This window comes from Nomascus leucogenys, chromosome 24, assembly GCF_006542625.1.
Source record: "Nomascus leucogenys isolate Asia chromosome 24, Asia_NLE_v1, whole genome shotgun sequence".
In the NCBI taxonomy this organism is placed as follows: domain Eukaryota; kingdom Metazoa; phylum Chordata; class Mammalia; order Primates; family Hylobatidae; genus Nomascus; species Nomascus leucogenys.
Window position 1 is genome coordinate 4,451,081 of NC_044404.1, and position 15,210 is coordinate 4,466,290.

General features: G+C 60.4%; 1 protein-coding gene across 1 annotated transcript in view; it reads right to left on the reverse strand.

The window, feature by feature from the left end:
* MEGF6 (multiple EGF like domains 6) overlaps positions 1-15,210 on the reverse strand; it is a 122,264-nt gene that overhangs the window by 92,280 nt on the left and 14,774 nt on the right. Inside the window, exon 3 of the mRNA XM_030805743.1 lies at positions 13,981-14,090. Coding sequence (XP_030661603.1) covers positions 13,981-14,090 — 110 coding nt within the window. The remainder of the gene's footprint in view (positions 1-13,980; positions 14,091-15,210) is intronic.

Sequence of the window (15,210 nt, forward strand, 5' to 3'; positions counted from 1 at the left end):
GAAAATCAGTGAGAGGGGCAAGGAGGGGTGAGGCAGGGGGAGGTGAGGCCTGAGGGTCTCTCGGGCAGGCAGCCCACCCAGCCTGCCAGGTCCCCAGCCCCGTTCTCTCTGTCCTGGGTCACACATTGCCCGGCCACCAATGGAGGCTGGCGTGTCCCCCCAACCCCAGCCATGGCCACATGCAGTTGGGGTTAGGTGGAACCCCTCTTGAGCGCAGTAAAGCCCTAACTCACTTCATCTAGATGGGGAGGAGCCAAGGGCATTTCCTGGGGAAGGTGGGCAGGGAGTGGGGGCTGGGAGGAGTGGGAGGAGGGAAGGTGGGGGTGCAGGGGGGAGGGGTGGGCTACTCAATGGTCAGCGCTGCACAGCTGAGGACGCCCCTCAAGACCCTGATGGTAGAAACTACTAGGTTGGCCCCATCCCCAGGGAGGGGTGGCCCCAGACCAGGCCAGTCAGACCCCAGGGAGGGGAGGAGGTAAGGTCCTGGCAGGTGGGGAGCCAAGTGTTGACAGCGGCTGCCCTGGGGCTCCCTGGGGAAAGCGAGGCCAGGGTGTGAGGGTGGAGGAGGCCACAGCTAGACCTGAGAGGCGAGGCGGGGGCTCTGGAGAGAGAGGGGCACCGTGTGGCTTGGCAGGCAGCCCCATTACTGACAGCCCCACACTGCCTCGCTGCCCCCTCCACAGCAGGTGCCCCCCAGGCTGGACCAGGTGCCCCCCCGGGGCCTCCAGTACCAACTTCCTTCACCGGGCAGCCCCTACCCTGCACGTTACTACTTGGGAGGGTAGGGCCAGGGTGGGATGGAAGGGCCAGGGTGGGTGGGCTGCACCTGCCTGAGGGGTGCTCACTGGGTGACTGCATGGTCAGCACAGTGACCTGAGACCCCCTGCCCCACCCCGGAGCCTGTGCGACCTGTGGGCTCAGTGAGTTTGTGTGTCACTCACAGCACCCCTGCCAGGAGTGGGGAGGGAAGCTCTAGACAGGGGGGGCCTGCTGGTGGCTGGGCTGGGGCTCCTGGGATTCCCAGGCACAGGTCGGGTCAGCTGAGAGGAAGGAGGACACTCAGGCACTCGTCGTCTAAGCAGCCCCAGACCACAGGCTGTGTCCAGTGGGGAAATCGAGGCTCAGAGACTTCATTACCTGGCCTGGACCACAGAGTGAGCCATGACCGGCTCGGGCTTCAGGGCCTGTGTGGCCGTCCCATTTACAGATGTGCCCAAGGCCAGCACGCAAACCTGGACTTGGGGTCAGGAGGACCCGGCCTGGGCTGGCACAGAGAAACGCGGGTCCCTGTGAATGCTTCTTCCTCCCACCCTCCTGCAATCACGGCCACCACCACTGCCCCAGGCATGGCGGCATCCCCTCCCCACCTGGGCCCTCACACCCATCTGGCCACGTTCAGGCCCCACCAGCCTCTTCTCTCCAGCCAAACACCTGCAGCCTGAGGATGTGTCCGAACGCGATAGGGCGGGGGCCGGGGGGCTGCAGAGAAGCCGGATGGAAGTTGCCATGACCCTAGAGGAAGCACAGGAAATTCCCCAGGGACCAGGGACCAACCTGGGGCCCAGTAACAGGAAACATCCGTGTCCCAAGTGTTGAGGCCTGAAGCCTGCTGACTTGTGCAACTGCAAGAGCAAGCCAGCTGTGTTTAGTTCCCACTATGAGGAAGGTTTTAGGTTTTCCTTGTTCTGAAGACCTCCAGCCCCAAACAGCCAAGATCAATCACCCCTGGGTGGGGAGCAGGTGCCGACCTGGAGTCCACCCCTAGGACGCTGCCCTCCCCAGGCTCTGCTGAAGGACAGAAGGCAGGAGCTGCCCCAGATCTCGGAGCCTGGGGAAAAGCAGCCACTCACTGTCTCCCCCCTCCCACCCTGTTTCCCACCACCTGGGCCCCACCCTCCTGTTCTCAGGGCCCCTCTCCTGGAGCCTGTGCCCACCGCCCTGTGTCCCTCCCCTAAACCCCACACCCTTCCCTCCCTCCCTGCTCTCCCAGGAAGCATCTGCCTAAATCTGAAACAAAGGGGGAAAAGGAGTGTGCTTCTGAAAATCCCAGCCAGATCCAGCATGCCCGCTGCCCCGGCTGAAGAAACCGTCTCTCAAGGCAGGTGGAGCTGACTCTGCCGGCGGAGAGGGGCACACACGGACCCTACCACAGGCGCACCCAGCAGGACACCAGGCCCGGGGTAGCCACTGCCCTCTCTTCAGTGTCCAGGACAGACATTAATCGTTGGTCTTCATCCTGGGCTAGAAGGAGGACATGAAGACCAATGATTAACGTCTGTCCCAGGCTGGAAGGGTACGGCCACAAGATGTTTCCTGGACCCTGGGCCAGTCACTCAGATGAGCACACAGCGAATCCTCCTAGCAGCTTACCTAGCAGCTCAGACCAGGGGTCTGGGAGATACCGTCGTGAGCACTGGGTCAGTCACCTGCATCCCATCCAAAGCCAATCCAGTCGGGTCCACCCTCAGGGTACCTTGAACACACCCACGTCTCTCCACCTCGTCTCCACCATGACACCAAGGCCACCATCATCTCCTGCCCTCTGCAGACGCCTCTTGGCTGGCCCCAGCTTCTCCTGCTCACTCAATTTCCATTCTCTACCCTGCTGCCATAGTGACTTTTTAGAATACAACTCAGATCTTGGTTCTCCAGTTGAAAACCTTTCACTGGCTTTCCATTGACTCAGCACAAAACCCCGCGACCCCCAGATCCTCCCTATCAGACCCCCATCCAGCTCCTGGCTTCACCCCAGACTCAGCTCTCCCTGCTTGAGGGCCTCCCATGAACAAGCTGCTCTCTGCATGGACAACTCTTCTCTTCCCCAAATGTCACTTCCACAGGGAGGCTCCCTAACCCCCGTCTCCAAATCAGAGCCCACAGCGCCCCGCTCCTGCCCCCTCTAGTGCCTCTCAACCATGATTAGGCACTCAGTTGGGGTGACAGCTCACCTCCCATGCCAGGCCCTGGGCTCCCTGAGAGCAGCCCCCAACTCCATTTTGATCACTGTCATGCACCCAGTTCTGACATGCAGGTGCGCCGGCAAGCTTGTTGATGAAGGGGTGAATGAATGAACAAACCACCGCATGGCCAGGCCAGCTGGGTGTGAGAGGGACTTGTGGATGCTCCTTGGAGAAAGGGAGGGTGCAAGGGGACAGAGGAGGAGGGCTGCCCATCGCCTTGCTCCCAAGGGACGGAAAAACACCAGGAGGCTCTAAAACAAAGATGCACAAAGCTGCACTCCAAACCGAGAGCAGGTGTTCCTGGTAGACGCCCCCACGCCGTCAGCATCCCCTCCGCACTGCAGCATGTGCTGACAATGCACAGCCACCTGACAATGCACAGTCACCTGCAGCAGCCCAGCCTCCAGAGCTGTCGAGGGCCACGCCTCTCCCTTGTTCACAGAATGGGAACTGGCAGTGAGGACCGTGGCCATTTGCCAGCTGTCCAGCTTCCCAGGTGTATGCTTTGGGGTGAAACTGGGCAGGTCTGCCTCAAATTCCTAGACCAAAGGCTGGGAGGGCCCTTAGAGGCATCCAGGGTGCCACCGGCGCAGGACGGCAGGTTTGGGGAGTGCATGGCGGCATGTCCAGGCCACGTCTGTAGCCTCTTTAACGACCCCACTTTCTCAAATTGGACTGAACCACAAGCAAACACCTCTCCCAGTGGCTGGAGCTCATTTCCGGAATCGGGTTAACTGTGGAAAGGGGACTGGATTCCTCTCCAGGGGCTTAGTTCCTGCAGGTGAAGACCTTGGGCCACTTATCTGGAGCTGCCGCTTGGCCAGAGCCCTTGGCAACTTTTCTTCCTGCCCCTTGAACAACCCAGCCATCTTATGGGAAGCTGGGGTGACCACCAGGCAGATCAAGCCTTCCTCTCTTCCTTCCTCGCCCACGACCCTGGCTCTCCAAAGGCGATCGCTGGAGCAGGGGCAGCGCACCCAGAACCTTCCAGAAGGAGGAGCTCCGGCTGCCACTAAGCATCACTCTGGACTCTGGTGACTGGCGCCACCTCTGTGCCTCATGGCCTGTGTTCCCCCTGCACCAGAGTCCCAGGGCTGGCCCACGTCCCCTCACCATGCACCAGCAGAGACCAACCGGGGACAGGGACGGAGCCAAGGATCAGGGACTCCTGCCCCTTCTGCTGAGGACATCAAGCAGTCCCCAGGCCTGCATCTGAGACAGTAACCACAGAATCCAGGGTAGGTCTCTGCCCCCAAGCACCGGGGAGGCATGGGCAGGCAGTAAGGCCACTGCCCTCAGCACCTGCACACCCCCTGGATGGGGCTCCCAGCCTGGAGGTGCCTGGGGACTCTAAGGCGTGACGGGGCTCCCCACCCACCACCCTACAGGGCAGCTCTTATGCTGAAGAGGGAAAGAGAAAGAAGTTCTGGGTCAGGTGTGAGGATGGAGCTGCAGCCATGAATGGGAGCGCATGTAGGTGTGGCACATGTCCTGTGTGTGGGTGTGACACATGTCCTGTGTGTGGGTGTGAGTGACACGTGTCCTGTTGTGGGTGTGAGTGACACATGTCCTATGTGTGGGTGTGAGTGACACATGTCCTATGTGTGGGTGTGAGGACATATGTCCTGTGTGTGGGTGTGAGGACACATGTTCTGTGCATGGGTGTGACACATGTCCTGTGCATGGGTATGACACGTCCTGTGTGGGTGTCAGGACACATGTCCTATGTGTGGGTGTGAGTGACACATGTCCTGTGTGTGGGTGTGACACATGTCCTGTGTGTGGGTGTGACACGTGTCCTGTTGTGGGTGTGAGTGACACATGTCCTGTGTGTGGGTGTGAGGACACATGTCCTGTGTGTGGGTTGAGGACACATGTCCTGTGTGAGGACACGTGTCCTGTGTGTGGGTGTGACACGTGTCCTGTGTGTGGGTGTGAGTGACACTTGTCCTGTGTGTAGGTGAGGACATGTGTCCTGTGTGTGGATGTGAGAACACTTGTCCTGTGTGTGGGTGCGAATGAGGACACTTGTCCTGTGTGTGGGTGCAAATGAGGACACATGTCCTGTGTGGGTGTGAGGACACATGTCCTGTGTGTGGGTGTGACACATGTCCTGGTGTGGGTGTGTGGACACAGGTCCTGTGTGTGCGTGTGACATATGTCCTGTGTGTGGGTGTGACTGACACATGTCCTGTGTGTGGGTGTGTGGACACATGTCCTCTGTGTGCATGTGACACGTCCTGTGTGTGGGTGTGAGTGTGGACATATGTCCTGTGTGTGGGTGTGAGTGTGGACATATGTCCTATGTGTGGGTGTGAGGACACATGTCCTGTGTGTAGGTGTGAGTGACATGTGTCCTGTGTGTGGGTGTGACACATGTCCTGTGTGTGGGTGTGAGTGAAGACACATGTCCTGTGCAGATGATTGAGCATGGTGTGTGAGCATATATGTCTGCACATAAACACGTATGTGGCATGTGGCCTTGTGCATGCTCGAGTGAGCATGTACGGGCATGATCGTGAATAGGTGCTCACAGATGTGTGTGCGCATGCGTGTGTGTGTGTGTGTGTGTGTGTGCCAATCTGTGCAAGGTGGTGCGTGAGCTCATCTGGTGGGCGGCGGGTCCAGATGCAAATGTGTGCCTGGCACAGGGGTCCACGAGTCTGGATGCGACTCCACAGGAGGAGAGACCTGGGGTGTAGGGGTGGGGGTCACAGTGGGGCAGCAGGTCCCGCCGGGCCACTTGTGAAGCCTGTGCTGTGTCTGCATGGAGGAAAACGGAGCCCAGAGCCTGGGGCGCCAGCTCAGCCAATTCCCATGCTGGGACTCAGGGCTGGCATGTGGCCAGAACGGAAAAGGAAAAGCAAACGGCAGAGGCAGGAAAATGGAGGGCGGCCCGGGGTCCTCAGAGGGCCCTGCAGCCCCTTCCCAGCAGGCCCGGCCAACCAGGTGGGCAGAGGCCACAGGGCCCGGATGACCCAGGAGGGGAGGGAGACCTGCAGGGCCCGCCGGCCTGATGGTCCAACAGCTGGATGTGGGGTCCCAAGCCCAGGCCTTACCCTGGCACCCCCGACTGTAGGTGCCAAGGCTGCAGGTGCACCACAGCCCAGATCCAGGGCACTGTCCAGCGGCCTGGACCCCCATCGACTCTGCCAACCCTTCCTGTGTGCAAGGAGGAAGGGCACCACCTTCCTCCGTCCCGGGTTTCTGCAGCAACACAAGCTGTACATAGCACCCTTGACATAAGTAACTCCATCTTAGAGTCAGACTCTATTTCACATCTCAGAGGGCACTTTGCCAAGAAGGACAAGATGTCTTTTGCTTAATAAACAAATTTTAAAAATAAAGATTGCATGCAACACAAACAAGCACGCTCTCCACTCTCAGGCCTCACCGAGGACTCCGTGGTCATAACACCAGCAGGCCTTCAGCTGCCGGAAAGGGCTGTCCTCGTGGAAAGAAGTCAGCATCTGCCCCAAGTCTCTGCCACATCAGAGTCCCTTGCAAGGCCCACGGAGGCCGCCACGGCCAGACCAGGAGATGCTTTTTGTCTTTGTTTTGTCATTTGTTTGTCTTTTCTCCTGTTAACCCTTTCTCCTATCTCTTTCTTTCCCAGTGTTCAATGTGACTTTGTTTGTTGTGAAATGTCTAATCTGTAGCATTTATATATTGACTAAGTACACTATGATACGTAGTTTGCAATGTTGACAGGCGTGTGGAGTGGCGGGAGCCTGTGTGCCTGCGGCTCTGACTACGGAGTGAACTGGAAGCACGAAGGAGAACCGCCTCCTCGGGAACTCCATGGAGCTCACAGCCTCTGTGATAGAAATAGCATCAGTAAAGTCTGACATTGTGGAAAGACACAGTCATGCGTGGACCTGGCTATCTCTGAGCCTGCACTGCTCATGAGACGAACCATCGCAACACCTCCCTACAGACTCAAAGCCCGCGTAGGCCATGGATTTCCTGAGAATGTCTTTGTTCTCCCTGGACAGCCCAGCATCCCCCAAGTAGCAAGGGGACAGGAGGGGCCAGGAGGGGACAGGAATGGCCAGGAGGGGACAGGAGGGGCCAGGAATGGCCAGGAGGGGGCAGGAGTGGCCAGGAGGGGGCAGGAGGAGGCAGGACAGCCTGGAGAGAAGCTCTGGGTAGTTGCACTGAGGCATCCTCCCTGGGCCATGGGTGACTGGGCGTCTGCCCCAGAGTCGAGGGCCAGGCAGGCTGGACACAGAGAGGGGCTCCAAGGTCCTGCAGCCCCAGCCTTCGCAGAGGCAGAGCCAGGTCCAAGCTCTCTAGACTCAGTTCTCGCTCCATCTGCAAATCTAGAATCGCATCCCTTCTCTCTGCACCTCCTGACCCCCCTGAACTGAGCCCTATCACCTCTCACGAGGGCCACCATGAAGCAGCCCTCACTCCCACCACTGCCCTGCACGGCAGGCCCAGCCCCTCCTTTGCACAGACTCTGCCCCTGCCCTCATGAGGGCCCCAGGCCTATCCCCCTGTGGTTGGGGGAATCCTGTCCCCCAAATATTCCTGCCTTCCTGTGACCTCTAAATGTGACCCTGCTTGGAATTGGGGTCTTTGCCGATGTGATGAATACCACGACTGAGATGAGGCCCTGCTGGATTAGGGTGGGCCCTACGGCCTCTAGAAAAGGCCCCAGAGACACACAGAGGGGAGATGACCATGTAGAGATGGAGGCAGAGCGGGGAATGAGGTGTCTACAACCACGGAACACCACGGAAGCTGGAAGAGATAGGACGGACCCTACCCCGGAGCCTCAGGAGCGGGCAGCCTTGCTGACACCTTGATCTGAGGCTTCTCTCCTCCAGAACTGTGAGAGAGTAAATTCACATTGGTTTCAGTGCTAGGCTCGTGGTCCCTTGATGCGGCAGCCCTGGGAGCTCATACTTGTGCCCCCCACCCCACGCCCGTCCCATTTGCTCCAGCCACAAGATCCTGCCTCAGGGCCCTGCACCTTGTGTTCCCTACTCTGTGACCTCTTCCCAGGCACGTGCAAGGCCCACCCCTCACATCAGCAGACCACCACCACCTGGATAGAGGAGCCTTCCTGGACCCCCATCCAAGCCAGCACCACCCGGCCCCTCTGCCCCTTCCTCCTGCCTCACTTTTCTCTGTAGCATTTCTCACTGATGGCTTCATCCTTTCCTCAGTGTCTCCTGCAAGGACAGGAGCCCCAGGAGGTCAGGGCAGGTGCAGGTTTCTGCTCACTGCTACCCTCTGGGTCCAGAGCACCATGCCAGCCGCTGCCGGGCCTCCATGACCGTGTGTCAAGTGGATCGCCTGCATCGGCCCCGTTCAACACACTTTACGGCACCGTTTTATCTCTGGGACTTTGTGGCTTCTTTATTTTTCTTTTCTAAGATGGCCTCTAGATTCAAGGTGCAATTAGTTTGGGAAAGCCTGTATAGTCTGCCTCAGGAATCCACAGTGCACATTCGCATATTAAAGGCTCTGAAAATTCCTGCAAAAAAAGAAATCTGCTGAACTCTGGTTTAGGAAGCGCTTACTGGACCACAGAATCCCTTCCCAGTGCCCATCACAGCCCCCGGAGCTGGTGCAGCTCCTAACTGCACGCTGAGGCCCTGCCTCTCCATCCAGTGGCCTCCCTCTCCCCTGGGCCAGGCCAGCACAACCCATATGAGGAGTTGCGGGGTACGGGGTGCTGCAGGCAGGGTATTCCTGGGCCTTGTTCCTCCACAGTTCCAGCACAGGGTGTGCATGTGGAAGGACTGGCAAGTCAGCTGCTCCAGGCTGGCGCTCATCTGCTACCCTGCCCACTGGGGAGCCCGGCTTGGAGGAGGGGTGCCCAAGGTAAATGGTGCTGCCAGGACCAGGGAGACTCTGGCTGAAACATCGGCAGGGTCTGGGAAAAATCCGGCACTGGACCAGGATAAAAGTGGAATTCAGAGAATCCCTGAGCAGGAAGGACACCCCCCAGCAAGAGAAGTGGGCCTGAACCCCACTGCACCCGGGCCACAGGCTCTGCAGGACGTCGTGGGCTCTGGAAGCCCCAGTCATGAGGCCCCGCCACCCCGCCTGGCACTAAGTAAGTGGCTCTCAGAGAAATCATAACACGATTAGCAGCTTCCGGCCAGTCTCACGGGCGTTAGCCTACTCCTCGCTCCTACACAAACACGGCGGGGCTCCCAGGCCCTGATATTGTCCTCCACGGCCGGGTGTCCAGGTCACACGAAGCAAGGAAATTTCACAATGGCTGGGGGCGGGGGGGGACATCATCGGCTCAGGGGCCTCCCCTCTCCCTCCCCTGCCAGCAGGGGCTGGAGGGCGATGGAGAAACGAGGAAGGGGCAAAGGGTGAGAAAAGGGAGGGCAGAGACAGAGCCAAGCCCTGACTCACAGGGCCCTCTAAAGAGTGAGCGTCTGTCCTGCACAGGGGCCGTGTAAATACAGAGTGAGCGTCTGTCCTGCACAGGGGCCGTGTAAAGAGTGAACGTCTGTCCTGCACAGGGGCCGTGTAAAGAGTGAACGTCTGTCCTGCACAGGGGCCTCTAAAGAGTGAGCGTCTGTCCCGCACAGGGGCCTCTATAAAGAGTTAGCGTCTGTCCTGCACAGGGGCCGTGCACCCCACCACCATCCTCCAGCTCACAAGGACAGCGGTGCCCTGGGCTAGGGAGCAGGGAGGACCGTGGCTGGGCGCGGCCCCAATGCCCACAGGCACACTGGCTGGGGAGACCACGAGCAGCCATGTGTGACTCTCAGCAGACCCCACAGAGGCAGAGCCTCCCAGGGGCTGAGGGTCTTCGGCACCTGCAGCGACCCTGAGACTCCCACCTAACACAAGCCTCCGACCCCACCAGCAGCTGTGCCCCGCCCTCCTCGCATGAGCTGGCAGAGATGGGAAGCACACGACAGAGCTGGAACGTGGCGTCGGAAACGCTCAGCTCACCCAGGGTGGGAAAGCAGAGCCTCAGCTGAGCACTGGGAGGCAGGAAGAGACATCCCAGAACCACCGAGCAGGGGGTAAGGCCCTGGGCTTGGTCCTCAGAGACCCCTGCTCACAAGCCCCTGCACCCAAGCCCTTGGCCAAGGGATGCCGTGACCAAGGTGCCAAATCACCGTGTGTGCCACTGTCACTGTCACTGCTAGTAACAGGAGCCACCACAGGCCAAGCAGGCTTCACCCAGGCCTCCTCCTCTAAGAACAAGAGCTGGCATTGCTTGACGCTTACTGTATACAGGCACCAAGCAAAGGCTCCATATGAAGTGACTCATTTAATCCCAGGTTTTCAGGTGGGCATTGCCACACCCAAGTCCTGGAGCCTGAGGCCTGATGGGGGCGCGGACGAGGGGGCTGGTGGGGGCTGCTACCAAGGTCTCAGAGTTCACAAGGGACCGGATGGGGCTGCTACCAAGGCCTCAGAGTTCACAAGGGACCGGATGGGGGCGCCAGCAAGGGGGCTGGTGGGGGCTGCTACCAAGGCCTCAGAGTTCACAAGGGACCTGATGGGGCACCATCGAGGAGGCTGGTGGGGGCTGCTACCAAGGCCTCAGAGTTCACAAGGGACCTGATGGGGCACCATCGAGGGGGCTGGTGGGGGCTGCTACCAAGGTCTCGTAGCTCACAAGAGACCTGGAGGGAACTGAGCCCAGGACTGAGCCATGTTTTCCACTCTTGGCTGCTTGGACGGGCATCGGCATCCGGCCCATCAGCGAACACTTGCTCCACATGCTGGCTCAGGTCAGGCCAGGCCAGGGTCCCTGAGGCCACCCATTCTGCCCTGCCAGGGCACTCCTGTGGGATGCAGAGAAGCCCCCAGCCCCGGCCAGCCCAACAACCTCACACAGTGGCCCCGGGAGAGCAGCCGGTCCAGAGGGAGGCTGGCACAGTGCCCCCAGGCCTGTGGGTCCCGGCATGCAGCCCACTGCCCTGAGAGGGGCAGCTTGAGGAAGGGCCTGCAGGCTTCCCTGCCTGGACTGGAGGCCTCGTGGTGTGTGGAGGTCCAAAAGCCTTGGCCAGGCCCCCCGCTGACCCTGACTCACTGCTCCCTCTCTGACGTTCTGGGCTCCCGGGCAGCCCCCCAGACACTCCCGCAGTCCCCAGCACCACCCCCCAGGCCCCTGCTGGCCCTCATCTGCTCATCCTCACTTCCGCAGGCCTCATCACACCCTGGCCAAATGAGAAGCATCTGCTCACGGTCAGCGTCCCAGCCATGAGCTCCACGTGGGCAAGCACCTGCTGCCAGGGTCCCCTGAACCCCCAGGACTCGGCAGCAGCTGAGCCAAAACCCAGCAAACAATTGAGTGACCAAATGAATGAATGACTCCATGGCTAGCACAGGACGCACCAGGCAGCACCCCTCCCACCCTTGGGGCTCAGGCGTAGCCTGTGTGAACCCTGACTTCCACCCACCCACCGCCCCCCTCACTCGCTGGGACCCAGCCGTGGGGGTGAACAGGGAGCGGCCAGAGAAGGAGATCACAGGGATTCCCGGGGCCATGAAAACAAGCAAAAGTAAAACATACAAACAAGCAAATTTTGTGCTAAAAATGAATGTTTAAAAACAATGGGAAAGCCAAAGCCCAAGGCCAGGATCTGTGTGGGGACTCCGCCGCCATGACAGCCAGGACCCCCACCCTCCCCTGCTCCCTGCCGCCAGCCTCAGCCCAGCCCAGGCTGCCCCGGAGACGGTCTCAGCCAAGATGTCCTCCACCCCACTCCGGCCAGCAGGGCCAGGCCAGGGCAGAGCCACCACGTTCTTCTAAGGCCCCAGGGACCCACACGTGGATGGCGGCCTAGTGCCTGGCCACGGCACAGGCAGACAGAGTTGGCAGGACGGGCCCGAAGCTCACCACAAGCCGGGCTGGTGATGGAGATGCGCACACTCGCTAGGCCCTGCTGGGACCATCGAGACACTGAGGTCCCCACAGTGGGGAGAGGCTGAACAAGCCTCAGGGGACGGCCCAGCTGCTGCCCTCGAGCCTGACTCTGAGACGGTTACTGCTGAGGCAGATGAACACAAGGCATACACGAGGATAGCCAGAGCCCAGCTCGGGGCTCAGAGGGGACGGCATCGGGGGAACGCGGCCACGCACACCTCTACCTGCAGTTGCCTTCCCTGCCCGGGCTCTCCACCCCCGCCCCACCCAGGACCCCAGGCCCAGGGGCACCCCCACCCCCACCCCAGCCATTCATGCAGCTGTGCCTTCAAGTCCCCTCCTGGGAGCAAAAAGCCCACTCTCCCCCAGTAAACCCTGGGGACTCGGGCTGGCAGCCCCACTTCCTCTCCCCGCCCCCCGCCCTGCTCCAAGCTGCCTGTTGTTTCCCCCCATTATTAGAATCCCCTTTGGCAGGCCCCAGAACCCCTGACTCGGAGTGGAAACCTGGGAGAATCTTGGCTTTGATGTCTGCCCCCTCCCCACTAAAAAGACCCCTTTGTTCCTCCCAGACAACAGGAGCAGAGAAACGCACATCTCAGGCGCCACCAGCAACAGTGAGGGCTGCGATCCCCTCCGAGGGGCGGCTGGCCAGCACCCCCCACCCTGCTGCCAGCAGTGGCCCCATCGCCTCCTTCTTGCTTGTTACTCTCCTCCCTTCCTGGAGAGAATTACCCACTTCCTCTACTGGAAAAACATGGCCATCATCCCTTCTCTTCCCCTTTTCCCGCTGGAGCTCGAGCCAGGATGGGCGACTTCAGCCCCGGTTTGTAGCCCGCATGCTTCCTGTGTGAGAAGAGCCCCTGTGGCTCCAGGCAACTACCTGCCATAAGGACCCCTAGAGCTGGGTTCTGTTCCTGTCACCGGAGCCCAGGGGAGCCCACTGCCCGTTAACCCTCAACGTGGGGAGTGCTGGCCGGACATGGGGGCTCACACCTGTAATCCCAGCACTTTGGACGGCCGAGGTGGAAGATCGCTTGAGCCTAGGAGCTCAAGACCAGCCTGGGCAACATGGTGAGACCCTGTCTCTACAAAAAATACAACAATTACTCCGGCACGGTGCTGCACACCTGCAGTCTCAGCTACTCGAGAGGCTGAGGTGGGAGGACTGCTCAAGCCCGGGATTTTGAGGCTGCAGTGAGCTATGGTGGTGCCACTGCACTCCAGCCTGGTTGACAGAGAGACCTTGCCTCTAAAAAATAAACATAAAAAGTAACAAAATAAAAATGTGGGGAGTGCGTGACTCCCAGCCACACTCCACGGTGCGGCCTGTCCCTCACTGGCAGGATGCCATCTCGATGTTTTAGGGGAGGCCGGCTTTATGGGACAGGGTCCCACGACCTCTGGACTGACCCCTCCCAGGGAGGGACACTGACCCCTTTGCCCAGGCTGTTTCACCAGCAGGGCTTCTGTCCCCATGCATGAAACCCTTCCCAAACATCTCTGTAGCTGTGAGCCCCATTCCTTTTACAAAGCAGAGGCTTGAGAGCCGCCCACTCAGCTCAGACCACCCAATTCCAGTCCTGGGCCCCCACCTCTGAGCCCCAGCACATCAGCACCTGCCCGGGTCAGGCTGTGTGCAGCACGGGCCTCTCAAATTGTGCTGGCTACATAACGGAGAGAGAAAGGAGGGGCTCCCTCGCACCCACTGAAGTTGAGGCCCGCCACCCCGCCCAGATTGGCCTTGGGAGAACACGGTATAGGGAAACAGGGCAGGGAGAGGGACTCGGGGAGCTGGGCGTGAGTGTGGTGTGGCAGGTGAACCCCGAACTAGGCTCAGGAGTACATGAACCACAGACACCAATGCATGGCCCCAGGAAATCCTCAGACACCCCGCCAATGGCAGGCTCCCGTCCTCCGGCAGAGCCAGCAAAGTGGACTGACCCCACCCGGCCCCAGCTCTCTCTTTCCGCAGCTCTGCCAGCCTCGCTGACGTCGCTTTTGCAGCCTTTGGCAAGTGGCGTTGCTGAGTGAGTGGCCCCTGAGTCTCTCGTGTTGCTGGGGAAGGGCGATCCCCACCAGGCCCGGGGCAGATTCATAGCTCTGCTGAGTCCTCTGGGGTGGAGGCGGAGGGGAGGGCAGGGAGGCACAGGCGGCACTCACCCGAGAGGCAGCCCTCCTCGCCGGGCTGCTGCGTCCACCCTTGGCAGCACCTGAGCACAGTCCGGGCCTCCGTGGTATACACCTGCCTGTAGCCCATGTAGTAGACGGTTCTAGAAAGAAAGAGAGAAGCGAAGTGCTTACCATTGCGGGACTGGCTGTATTTGGCTCTCACTGCACCTCTGGGGAGACTGACTCTGCGTCAGCTGGGTTCCCAGCGGCACAGGCTGCAGCACCAAGGTTCCCGGGTGGGGTGGCTGATGCCAATGCCCAGCCAGGCTCTTCTGAATGAGGGGGCAGCATGGAGGCAGCAGGGGCCGTGCTGGAGCCAGCGACAGTGGCCTCGTGCTGCATGCAACCCGGGAACACACTACCCCACTGCCTCTGCCCGGCCGTCTCCCTCCTGATGGCGGTCCTGGCTCCAGGCTGGTGTTGGGACGCACAACTCACTGCTCACTCGGCTCTCAGTGCCAGGCAGGTCTGTGAACGTCTCGGGGAGTTGTAAGTGCCCAGCCCTGGAGTCCGAATGATTTCTGGGATGAGCCAAGTGGGCCCATGGTGCCCAGGACCGGGTGGGCTGTGCCAGGCAAGGGAGGTGCCAGTTCAGACTCCACATTCTGAGTCCATCAGTGAAGCAGACGGCCCCAGTAGGAGCCCCACACACAGGTGCCATGGCCACTGCCCCCTACACCTACGAGGACAAAGCTGAGCTGGGGAGACAGAGGGGACCTGGAGGAAGCAGTTTTGGGGAATAGCAGGAAGACCTGTGTGGGCCCAGGTCAGAGAGGAGGCGCCATGGTGGGCAGGCAGGGAGGGCTTCCCGGAGGCAGTGTGGCCAGGACAGCCTTGGTCCACAGGCTGGCTCCTGCTCGGATGGGATGGGCTGGGGCTGTCACTAAGGCTGAACAGAAAATGGTAGGGCCCCCCAGGAGACGGCAGTGTCCTCCTGGGAATGGGCAGCCCGATCTGGCTAGCCTGAGAAGGTGCCCACAGCCAGAGAGACTCCAGCTACCCAGAGGACATGCCGTCCTCCTCCCCAAGTCCAGAGGCTGCCCCAGGCCACCAGCACCGTGCAGCCCACAAAGCCCGGCCACCTCAGGGCACCCTGCGCCATCCCCTGCCCAGCCCCTGTCTCCACCCCAGGGCACCCTGCGCCATCCCCTGCCCAGCCCCCATCTCCACCCTGCTCCTGCAGGCATCACCAGCCCCCACGTATGGGAAGTCTTGGCAGAA